The 12,445-nt window shown below is 41.8% G+C and overlaps 1 protein-coding gene across 1 annotated transcript in view; it reads left to right on the forward strand.

Annotated features, from left to right (window-relative positions):
* The window catches only part of GALNTL6 (polypeptide N-acetylgalactosaminyltransferase like 6), an 876,998-nt gene that overhangs the window by 847,310 nt on the left and 17,243 nt on the right, over positions 1–12,445 (forward strand). Inside the window, exons 11-12 of the mRNA XM_028520463.2 lie at positions 2,902–3,018; positions 11,073–11,222. Coding sequence (XP_028376264.1) covers positions 2,902–3,018; positions 11,073–11,222 — 267 coding nt within the window. The remainder of the gene's footprint in view (positions 1–2,901; positions 3,019–11,072; positions 11,223–12,445) is intronic.

Here is a 12,445-nt window from a genome sequence, read left to right on the forward strand (position 1 = left end):
CTGAAGCTGGAAATCAAAGAAATGAAGACTGAAAATGATCTAGCACGCCATATGCAGATCCAGTCAACTCAGTGTCCTAGATTTAGAGTGTGTGTGTGTGTGTGTGTGTGTGTGTGTGAGTGAATTGTTTTACTTTTGGCCACAGAAACGGAGCCTGTGTTGAAAAAATATAAATCATTCCTAAATTTCTGGTCTAGACTTTTAAAATTTTTTTCAAAGGAATAAACGTGTATTAGAATCTGTGCTACCAGAATTTTATTTACCTGTTTATTAGGAAGGGGTGGTGTTTGTGAGCAAGAGGAGAGGACAGGAATGTGTGTTGGGGAGCTGCAAATAGGAAAGGGGGAGAAGCACGTGGGAACTGCCTGATATTGATCTTGTATCCAAGACTGTGTCCTGTGTTGAACTGCCAGTGCCCCCTCTCTGGCACCACTACTTTCTGGAATTTACACAGATGTAGACAATTACAGCTTCGAAACTTGAACTTTGGTTTCCAGAGAAGTTGAGCCCATTGTCCACACAGATGCCATTCCAGTGAGAATTTAGAAAATGCAAACGTTGAGAATATGGGTCTCCTCCATTCCTGCCAGAGCACCTTCCGAGCTCAGAGCATTTAGAAACAGAACAAGGTCTCTGAGTGTTTTGGGTGTGAATCCACAGGCAGATCTGGCAGATTTGCCAGTCCGTGTCCCTGGCTTGTGTTTGTCCTTCTCTTCCCTACCTCCCCCTTTTCCAAGAGCAGAGGCCCTCCAGTGATAAAGGGAAACAAAACCCCCCTCTGTGTCCACGCTGCCAGAAACTTGTAAGCAGCTGCTTCTTCCAAAATGTCATTCAGAGCTCCTGGGCTCAAGTAGAGCGAAGAGTAGTGCCCAGAGATGTCTTTGGCATAAGCTAATTCTGGTTCTCTAAGACAAGTGTCTGCAAGTTAAACAGTCTAAGAGTGAAAGCACAGCCTGGCCCAGAGCTCTCTGTCGGGCGGCTCCCAGGTTGAAAGACAGCCTCAGAAACGGACACCCTGCACTAGGATGAGGAGATCAAATAGGAGCTTCACAGAGTGTGCCAGGCCCAAGGCAGCAACAGCAAAATCAGACTTTTGACCTCCTGGGTGACTCTATTTCACTGTAGAAACTCTCACACACCAAGGCACTGGTTTTACAAAAGGCACATTTTAATGTTGGCTCCCCAAATTCTGTAGTGCAGCTCCTCCCTAGTACTTGTTTGAAGAAGGTGGAGAAAAAGGAAAAGAAATGAGAGAGAAGGCACTTGACACCAGCCAAGTTCACTCGCTGTCTTTCAGGATTTTCTATGCTGCTAAACAGAGGAGTTCAGTTAGTTTGCAAGGCGTGGGAGGCAAGCGTTTTTTCCTAATTCAGAGTTCAAATTCAGAGTCAATGCTTTCCAGGGAAACGTGCTTGTGTGTATTTGCTTACAGTTCATTTGTTTTTACAAGCAGGTCCTAGCGTTCCTTGGATTCTCAGAGATCTGCAGGCCAAACTAGGTTAAGAGCTGTTGCCCTACATTATTTCACATTCCCTGTTGTCAAGGGCAGAGACTCGGAGGGTAGAGGTCCAATAGTGCAAGATGAACCCAAGCGGTGGCCAAATTCCCTGAAAAAGCAAACTGGTACCCGCCACATTGACTCCTCCCAAATGACATCACACCAACGTTTACTCCTAAAAGAAGTGAAGTGTGAAATAGGCCTCTCCACCACCATCTCATCCCAGCATCATAAATTCCCTTCATGTGACCCAGTGTGTCTCCTAACAATCTTTTCTCTGCCTCATTCTCTTACCCCAATAAGAATAGTCCCAGACTAGGCATCTTCTGTTGTGGGCAGACTCCTTACCCTCTCTACACACTCTGGGCAAAAGAACCTTCACTGAAGTGATCAGCAGAGTGGAGTACATTCCATTCTTATTTCTATTCTTAACTGGACCTAAAAAGATTAGTACAACCCAGGACTATATAAAGGCATAAAGAAGATTGAGATCATTAAGCTTATCTAAACAAGCAGGTGTAAGTAACAAACTAGAAATAATAGCCAACTCTACTACAGGGTGTGGTTCTGATGCTAACAGGAGAATGGGCGGAAGGTAGATCTGACAAAAGGACATGTATGTGTCCAAACTTCCTGTCGCTGTGTCTACTGTTCTTACTTTTCACAGTTCACCCCTTTCCCACCCCTAACAATTCAGTTTCTTATATCAGTGTTAATACAATAACTATAAAGAATTTTCCGTCTTCTTTTTATTTTATTCTGCAACTTTCCAAAGTTCAGACTTTACATAGAGAATCTTTATCCAGCATAGTATTGTATCAACACTACTGTATTCCTAAGTAGTTTTGCTAAGACTCTAGGGTGACACTTTTTAATATATCAACCAGGCCTAGGTATAGACTGAGACCGTCCCAGAAAAACTGCAATGTCAAGGTCATCATGTCCTGCCCAGAATCACGCTGAATGATTCATTTTTTCAGCACACACTTCACCTGTATCACCTGCCTCATTCTGGATCTCTTCCCTAGTTAAGGTGGAAATGGTAGGAGATACTTTAGAACAAGAAGCTAAATCCCAAGTTGAGAACTAGCTGAAGAAGAAAAATCTCCCATTTTAGAAAAGTTGTGAACTCTCCACTACCTGCTGTGTTGCGATCACACATTCTTCTGCCGCAGTCAGCCACAGTGTTGGTGTCCTTCCAGCTCGTGTTCTTTTACGTGTAGACTGGACCATGCCATTTTTATTTCCCTGCTTCCTCCACAAACTGCCATAAACTTAAGATATCATTCAGTAATCATAAAATCACACACAAAAACCCAACTACTGCATCTGTACCAGAATTGTCAGGAAGGAGAGGTAAAGAAAAAAAATGGCCTCAGGCCCATTGTTCCTTCTTTCCACAGATTCGAAACGTGGCAGCCAATCTCTGCGTGGATAGCAAGCACGGAGCCACAGGCACGGAGCTAAGGCTGGACATCTGTGTCAAGGATGGTTCTGAGCGGACGTGGTCACATGAACAGGTAGGTCAGCTCCCAGACGTCACGGGCCAGGGGTAGGGCTGTGGCAGGCGTAGAGGGTGTCAGTGGGGACTGATCCCTAAATGGGATCTTGCTTCACTTCTTTGTTTCCGTTCCTTCTCAGAGCAGTGGTGATAATCAAATGAGATAATGTATGAAAATGTGCTTTAAATCATAGAAAGGATGTTAGAAATGTTGTATTCCCTTTCCCGGAATGATAGTTTTCAAACCGTAAAAAGCATGTGGAATGCTATGGAATCCTTCCAACTAAATTTCACGGTTTTAAGGAAAGACTCTTTGTTATTCCATAAATTTGTGTGACTTTAATCTCATGCCTCCCCTCTGGCTGTATACTGAAAAGAATACTTTGCATATGCCTCTTGTTGTCATAGGAGTTTGTAAACTTACACAAACGGAAAGATAACTTTGAGGCAATAACACCCAAGACAAACTTCATGGGATACTTTAAGACTATTTATTGCTTTTGAGTGAAAAACCATTTCAGTGCGACGCAGTTTATGAAGTGAAGTGTGATTCCTGAGGCACTTTGAAACGTGGCAGCCCTCGGAAGGGGCTCCCCTCACACCGCGTCACCTGTAGAGGAAAAAAGACGGCGGGTAGAGTCATGTCTGCCCCTTTCTAGTGCTTTAATTTTTCATTGTGAAATGTTTTAGGAGACCATAAAAATATTACAGTAGACATTTATATGCTTCCCATGCAGGTTTAACAAGTATCTACAGCCATTTCTGTATTCTGTAAAAGAATACAATGTGCAGATACAGTTAAAGCCCCTTCCCCCCAGGCTGTTCCCCCCTCTCCCTCTGCAAAAGAATATATTCCAAGTTCAGGATAGTATGTCTTCCCTGTGCATTCTCTTTCCTGGAATTGTCTATACTACCTCTCTTACGAAAACCAAAAAATTAAACAAGCAGTTTCCAGTAAAGTATTTGTTGTGTTGTGTTCTATTCTGTTCTGTTCTGTTCTGTTCAGTCTGCCATCTTCCTCAAGTGTCTATCACATTTTACTAGTAAAGACCCACCCTGTCCAGCCCAGGGCCTTGCAGAGTGCTCAGGGGTGCTGGGATTCAGCATGGCAGCACCACTCTCCCCCACTGACCCCTCCTGCCCCTCCTCTAGCCCGCAGGACTGCAGAGCAGCATCACTCAGGAAAGCATCAGTGAATCAAGTCCACAGCACAGTCAAGAATTAATGCAGTCAATCACTGAACTAACAATGCCCGTCCCCCCCACCCCGAGCCCTAGCCAATAAGCTGGTCCTTGTACTCATCCCACAAGGTCATGATGTTCTAGAAGAGCCCTGCCATTGGGCCAACCTAGATGTCAACCAGTTTGACCTGGGCGTCCTTGTGAAATTATTAAATCTTTCTAGGCCATCACTCCTCCATCCTTAAGTAGAGGTAACAATCCATCTCACAAACAGGGTAATTATGAGAATAAATCATGTCTAAGATATAACAGCTTCTCGCACCTGTGGTAGGTACAGGGTAAATATACTTTCCCCTTTGCCTCTCCCTGGAGAGTGTTATGAAAATACCAAATTAGCACTCTCTCTCCAGCCCAAGGCAGCTGCCACATACCAAACACGATTGATTCATCATTCACTCAAACATATCCCGCAGCGCAGACACTTATCAGACGGGCTTAAAAGGAGACTGCGGCTCCAGGACTCACTGATAGGAGTGAAATGTCGACAAAGGCTGACTCGCCTCCTCCTTTTTCTATCTCTTTCTATAAGCACCACAGGGGTGCTACCAGGGATGTGAGATACAGGGTTGGCCTGCTACCTCCAGATGTATTTCTGACTTCAGCCCCAGAGCAAGATAGAAGGCTTCAGAGGCATGTCAGGAAGACTGACATCTTTAGAGGAAAAGGTTATGTTTTAAAAAAAAAAAAAAAGAAAAGAAAAAGGAGCGTGCCATAGGAAAATCTTTGTCTGAAGGGCTAAATCCCTCTCTACCATCCCTGTTCAGCCCAACCAGGAAACACACCTAGGCAGCTGGTCGACGTGAGGTATGCATACTTGAATGCCTGAATCGGGGTTAATATTTCCATCCCCTGGAATGTTCTAGAATGAAATATGATCCGGGCTTCAGATTTTAACTGCTGAAAATAAATATATGTAAAACCAGCTCCGTGGCATACACTTTTAAAATTGTTTCATTTTCCTCGCCCCTCAGACAAAACTGGGAACATCTATGGCATGTAATTCAAGAAATAGTCAGCAGAGGGAAGCACTAGACAAGCAGACATAAGAGAAGCTGAGGAGGCCAGTTAATAAATCTCCTTAAAAAGGTTTGCAGTCTCTGGAGACTGTGAACAGAGCTACAGGAAGATTGAACAAGGTTTACAGGGGGTGAAAAATAAATCACATTTGAAATATGTATCACGCCATATTGACTTGGAGGTGAAAACATTACAAACTGCTTTGTTTTCCAGTAATTAACCATAAGCTTTATTCAATATATTACTCAATGACTCAGAAGAATTAGGTTTTATTCTTTCACATTTAGATTTCAATTCCTGAATGAGAAAAGAAGTATATCAGGACAGGAAATTTATAAGTATTCTTTTTAACTCAAAAGCATTCATAGAGCACAAAAGGGACACTTATTAGAGTTAAAATAATCCTTTTTTAATGGCATAAATAAGACAAATGAATAAATACACACAATAGTCACAGGGGAACTAAAGAAGAGTCTACTGAAGCACTTTTCTTTTTCTTTTTTAGTTTAGGCAAAAATATTTATTACCACTGTTTCCAAACAGTGAAGACAAGTTTCAACTTTATTCTTCAACACAGACACACATGAATCAGAACAACTGGATAAAACGTAACTGGCAAAACACTGCCGAAAGGTACATGAAAGAAGAACACTCCCATCCAAGCCCACAATCATTAGTCTTACTAAGACCTTCGAAAACTGCTGACTGAATTCATTGCAGGGGAAATACATCAAGTTCAAAGGGAGAGAAACTACCAGTTAGAATAGCAGTCCTGAAATGTTCTTTTTGTTTTTAATTCTTTTCATTAATCATTTTTTATTTTTCAATTATAGTTGACCTACAAGACCAGGCGGGCACATCAGTGGTTAGACATCATGTACCTTACTCAGTGATCATCCCGATAAATCTCACACCCAGCTGACACTACACACAGTTATTAGAATGTTATTGACTGTATTCCCTATGCTACACTGTACATCCCCATGGCTATTCTGTAACAAGCAATTTGTACTTCTCAGTCCTTCACCTTCCTCACCCATCCCCCAACCCCACTCCCCTCTGGCAACCATCAGTCTGTTCTCTGTGTTTATAAGTCTCTTTCTGTTCTGCTTGTCCACTAATTTTGTTTTTTAGATTCAAGTGTCGATAGATGAGAAAATGCCTTTTGTTGCAGAGCGCCATGATGACTAATTTAGCTTCTGTGAAGGAAGCAAATGCCTATGGTTCATTTTTCAGGGCCCTCTGTTTAGCCATTTGATATCACTGTACCATCGTGTGCTGGCTTTCAGTTTCCTCTACAGACCAAGAAAGAAAACTAAAATGAGACTGAAATAAGACCGTAGGTCCGGAAAGGATACTCCCCACTGCCATTATAGCATGAATCCCTGAGGAGAAAGAGGAGGGGAGGGGTTTGGGGAGAGGAGCAGAGGAGCAGAGGGGTCCTGTGGCTCCTTGGCCAGGCAGCAGGCTACACATTCCGGGATGGAAGCGCTGACAGCAGCAGAGCAGGCCTTGGTCCTGCTGAGGTAGCAGACAAATGCCCCCTTTCAAAGACCTGGAAAGAGGATGTGCAAACAGAGGTGGAAGCAAGCGCCTGCATGTGGTAAAAGGATGGATTCTGGGACTTAGTCTCACCCTCGGGGCAGAGCACACTGCAAATCTCAGATAGCTGCCAACCACATAACACTGAATCTGAATAGCACCACCCGCAGAGAGAAAAATATGTTTAATCTTCCAGAATCATGTAGCAAGATTACAATAATAAGCATATTATTTGCAGTACCGAGTCTAGTGAACTTATTCATATAACACAGCACAGACACGGGCAGCATTACACATACCAAATCGACGTTAAAGCAAAGACACGAGTTATGTCTCATTCTGAATCTATATTTAAAACTACCAATTAAAAAAAGGAAGTGGAGAAATTAACGTCGATTTGCTCTAAAATTAAAGGGTTGGAGGTTGGAAAAGAATGAGGAGTTATTTTCTGGGAAATCTAAATTCTTCTGTCTGTAAGGAACAGCCCAAGGGTAGAAGACAAACTGTGAATGTCACAATAACACCACCCAATGCGAGCAGTGACAATGCTTTCATAACGTCTGCTTGTTTCTGCCGTGACAAGAGCGCACACAGAAAACTGTGCCTAATGAATGAAACGCTCAGTGCCTGATCGGTTTGACATGGCCATTAGGACAAGACAAATGGCAATTGCATGCATTTCAAAAGCATAAGAGAAAAAATTAGCTAATGGTAGAGGCAGCAGAGTAAAACAATTGATATAATCTGAAGATATATCACATGGGATGGTGGAAGGTAATCACCAGGTAATAACAAAAGCAATAATACATAAAACAGTGAAGAAGAGCACAGGCTAACAATCAGTCTACAAGTCTAAGAATGATTGTTGCTCTGTAATAACACACCTAGAAGCTAGAAATAAAAGTCACCTAAGGAATCCCTGATATATAATTGTGACAATACGTGAATAAATCTGCCCAAGAGACAAATCTGTGTAAGTCTGCCCTAACACAGGTATCCTTTGGAACCTAACAGATCAATTTATTGAGTGTAAGACAAGTAAAACGTCAGAAAGTAATAAGTAAGAAAAACTGTCTAAAAACCATTTGACCTTTGCAGGACCAATTTTCCCCCATTGTGTGAGACTGTGCTGGGAAATGACTATACAGTCCCTTTTGTCTCTGGCCTTCTAAGGGGACAGCAGGTCCTCAAATCACGTTGCTTTGTTCAACATGGTTTCATTATAGTGTTGATGAGTTGCCCTAGGAACTCTTTTTTAATCAATTAGCTTATGGTAAAGTTGGTTTTGGAAGATGTTAAGTGAGGACTTAGCGTATAAAAACTGAAACAGGATACAAGCAGAAAGGCAGGAGACAGCAACAGAGAGGGAACTGGATAAACCAGTAAAGACCACTGGTTCCAGCATTGTTTGGTCTGCTTACAGTAACAAAGAACTTTGATATTTAAATGAAATAAAGATTTAATCAATGCCAATGGCAGGCTTATAGGCCAGGAAATAATTGGTAACTGAGCCTAGAATCATTATAGTTGAAATTTTGACAAATAATAGTGTGGTTGATGTTGTGATTAGACACAAACAGAAGAAATTCTTTTGAGGGACCAAAAAAGATCAATTCATTCATTTTGACAGCTATCCCAATACACTTTCTGTTGATATAACGAGTGCAAGTTTTTATTTATTTGGTAGAAATTGTATTGAACACTTATGTTTTGTGAGTTGTTCAGGTTGCAGCGAACACAAACATAAAAGAAGATATGACTCCTGCCATTAAAGAGCTCACTGTCCAGTGAGATGAACAGAAACATAAATGGGAAAACATGGTGAAGTAAAGGCAAGCAGTGGCAAGGAGTGAGGGGTTCAAAGAGGAAGGCTGCTTGGACGAGTGGGTAGCTGAACTGAATGTCGTAAAACTAATGAGCCCTCACCAGCTTGGCTGGTGAAAGCTGGCCTTCCAACCAGAGGGACTGTCCTGAACAAAGCCACAGAAGGGGAAATATAGCCTGATTACTGCAAGGGACTGTAAATGTTTTCTTGTAGCTGGAACACAGACTAAAGAGAAGAGATACAGCTGGACAAAAATGGCAAAACCAGATTGTGGAGAGTTCTTTATATGTCAAAGAGTTTGAACTTTATTCTCTAAGGGTATATGAAAATATTGTGGGATTTTGGGTTGAGAGGTGGCAAGGCCAAATAGACATTTCAAACAGAATTCTCTGGAGGCTATGGAGGATGGATCGGAAGGAATTTAAAAAGGAAGGTAGGAATGAAACTAATTAGGAGGTCATTTTGGTAGTCCAGACAAGAAATGTGGAGTGAAATAGTAGTGGAGATAGAAAGGAAGAGATACTTTCAGCAATTTTTAGAAGACAAAAATGATGAGGCTTGGGAGTTGATTAGATGAAGAGGGCAAGGGAGATGAAAGGGTTAAAGATGAAAGACTCTCCAGCTGACAAGTTCAATGATGTGACCACCAACTAAAACAAAATATAAGGGTATACACAGGCTAAAAAGGGAAGAAAATCAATTAAATCTAGGATGTGTTGAATCTGAGATGTCCATGGGACATGCAGTTGGCAAATCCTAAATGGAGTTGGATTTAACACAGATGATGAGTTATTAGCACATTCAAGAGTTGAGCCACTGAGACTGTTTAAGACCAACCAGAGAAGGTGCAAGGGTGGAGGGTCCAGGGAAGAACCCTGGGCAACACCTCTGTTGAAGGGACAGGTAAAAGAGGAACATGGGCAACATAGAGTTACAGGATAACAGGAGCTCAGAATTCTGAGTTGAGGGCAGTGATCAAAATCAGAAACACTGAGTAGACTTCTGTCCTTGAGAAGTCATTCTCCTGCACAGAATTTGAATGAATCTAAAAATGCCTCAGTCTACAATCCTATTTAAATAAACGAACAAAGACGCTCAAGGAAAAGAGACCACACAACTCCTCTTTATGAATCCATTTTAAATGCCTAACCAAAAGATCCTTCGTCCTTCTATTCAGAACATTCTCTTCTGTCCTGTCTTCCGGGGAAACAAACTATAGCCACGTGCCATGACTCAATCTACTTCCAGCTTCCATATGCTTGACTTAGAGAATTTCCTTCTGATTTTCTTCAGACCACTTACCCAGTTCCTTTCAAGTTTTCTGCAGTTTCCCCACCGTTGAACTGTTTTTGTTAGTCATCCCTGGAATTTTACCAGATTATCTACATTTTCTTTCCTAGGTAGGACTTAAAAAGTGAAATACACTGAGGGCCCTGGTGGTGGGGCTCCCCAACACCTCTTCACTTTGCAATTCCCAGTTTGGCTTTACACAGCCTGGCCTGCCTTAAGTCCTACAGTAAGATTTGTATGACCTTAATGGACTTAAAATTGGAATTAATCATAAGTCTCATCTATTCTATCTTCCCACTTAAAGACTTTTTTCTACCGCACCCCTCTAGCGGTTATCCAGGTCAAACTCAAGAAAAGACCCTTTCCCTACAAGAATGTGGGGGTTTTTTGAAATTTAATAAATTGTGTAATTAATTTAGTACATCATAAACAGCATTTAAAAAATAATAGAATGGGATGAATAAGGTAGAATAGACTAGGGTAGGATAAGGTCAGATGGAATAGCAGTCTATTAAACGCAGTAAGGATGATTATCAGTTCATGAAACTTGTTTCAGTTTGGGGAAGGGAAGTGCATGCAAGTGTGTGTGTGTGTGTGTGTGTGTGTGTGTGTGTGTGTGTGTGAATTGTACTTCTTACTGTGAGGTACAGTTCAGAACATTGCCCTGCATAATTACACTTACCAACCCAAAGAAAGTAATTTGCCTGTTCTTTACTTCATCAAGCTTAGCTTTCATTTAAATCAAATCTTTTAAGTCGCTAGCTTCAACACAGCTCGACTCTACTCCTGGTCTTTTTTCAATTAATCTGCTCATTTAGGCTAACTGTGTAGCATTTTACCCAGTAGCATTTTATCAAAATGAAGAATGTAAAGAACTTCATTAAAGAGTTCTTCCTCTACCTCCTCCTTCCCCTGTCCTCATACAGTCCTCAGTTATTTCTAGTACCTACCTGGAAACTCTTCATTTGCATTTTTGGCACCCAAAGGTGCAACTGTCACTGCTACAGCACTCTGTGATACATGCTTTTCTCGACACCTCTATTATCACGAGACAGTTTTTCCCTGTAAGCCATAAAACAAATCTAAATTGCTCCCCTTGTTCTCGAAGCTCTCCAAATTAAACTCACTGCAGCTTTTCTGCTATCGTCGCTTTGGTAGCTCTTTACTTTCGGATGGAGAGAAGACATTCGACCTGGGGAGCCGCTGCACACCCGGAAGTTCTGCTTCGATGCGATCTCACACCACAGCTCGGTCACTCTCTACGACTGTCATGGCATGAAGGGGAACCAGCTCTGGGGACACCGCAAGGTAAGAGTCAGCTCACTGAGGGTGTTCTCCAAGTGCCAGGCTAACGGTTTGCTAACTCAAAGTTTTCATTTGAAATACACTGTGTGATGGAGATGGTTACCTGGACACAGGCATACATATTTGGGTCACACACTTGGAGATCAGGGGAAAGACAGTGCGTGTAGGGAGTGGCATGCTTTTGGCTTTGCCTGTTATTCGTACACCCATCACAGCCAGTTGGACTGAAGAATGGCGTTGAACCAGAACACTAGCACTACCGGGAAGGAGCAAGTCATAACCCAGACAACCCTCAAACGGAGAAACCACAAACCCAATGAGCACATGAATATATGTGTGCTTTTCAGGAACCCCAATTCCCTCTCTCTCTCTTTCTCTCATGTCACACACACATCTACTCATGTATTACATAGCTCAGGCTCATATGCTTGGGAGCTGTCTCAGTTAAGGGAAGTACATTTACATAAATAATTATACATTTATGTAGATGTAATTGTTGAAGCCCGTATAGAGAAAGTGAACTATATATATATATATATTTGTAATTTGGCCAAAATCCTGCCTAAGTATCACAAAGGAGAACTTGTTTGGAGAATGTAAGAGTTTACAGAATGAAACAATTAACACATAATGAGAGGAAAAATAGTTTAAAAACAAATATCACATTTTATCGACTTGATAAAAATAAGGGTCAATTAAATTTTTATTTTAAAATATCTTTATTACTCATACTGTACATTTTTTAAAATTCTTTAGTTTTTAAAGTGGGACTTACGTTCCAGTTAGCAAACACTTCAGAAGCGGCGTCCTGCACCTCAAGTTCACAGCACTGTGGGCAGCCTTCAGAGCCACACGGATGGATGCAGCCCGCCCTCCGTTTGCCTTTCACACTCTGACGCAATCCAACCTTCCCCCAGGCTGTAGGGAAAATGTCATGCCCACCGCTTTAATCAGGGGCTTCGGCTGTCCTGTGGCTGAGGTAACATCAGCATTCCCTGAAATGACAGAAAGTAAATGGGAAAAATCTGCAAAGGATCAATATGGAGCCACCACTGGTTTTGATGCATATTCCCTCACATAATAAGCTCTCTGATACCTAAAATCACACTCGCATTATACCCACCATATTATCTGGCAGATTATGGTCCTATGTCCAGTAAAAATATGAAATGCCAGGTGTTGTATCTTTCTACAAAACAATTTAAAATCAAAAGAGCTAATAAGAA

The sequence above is a fragment of the Phyllostomus discolor genome, chromosome 8 (assembly GCF_004126475.2).
Source record: "Phyllostomus discolor isolate MPI-MPIP mPhyDis1 chromosome 8, mPhyDis1.pri.v3, whole genome shotgun sequence".
NCBI lineage: Eukaryota > Metazoa > Chordata > Mammalia > Chiroptera > Phyllostomidae > Phyllostomus > Phyllostomus discolor.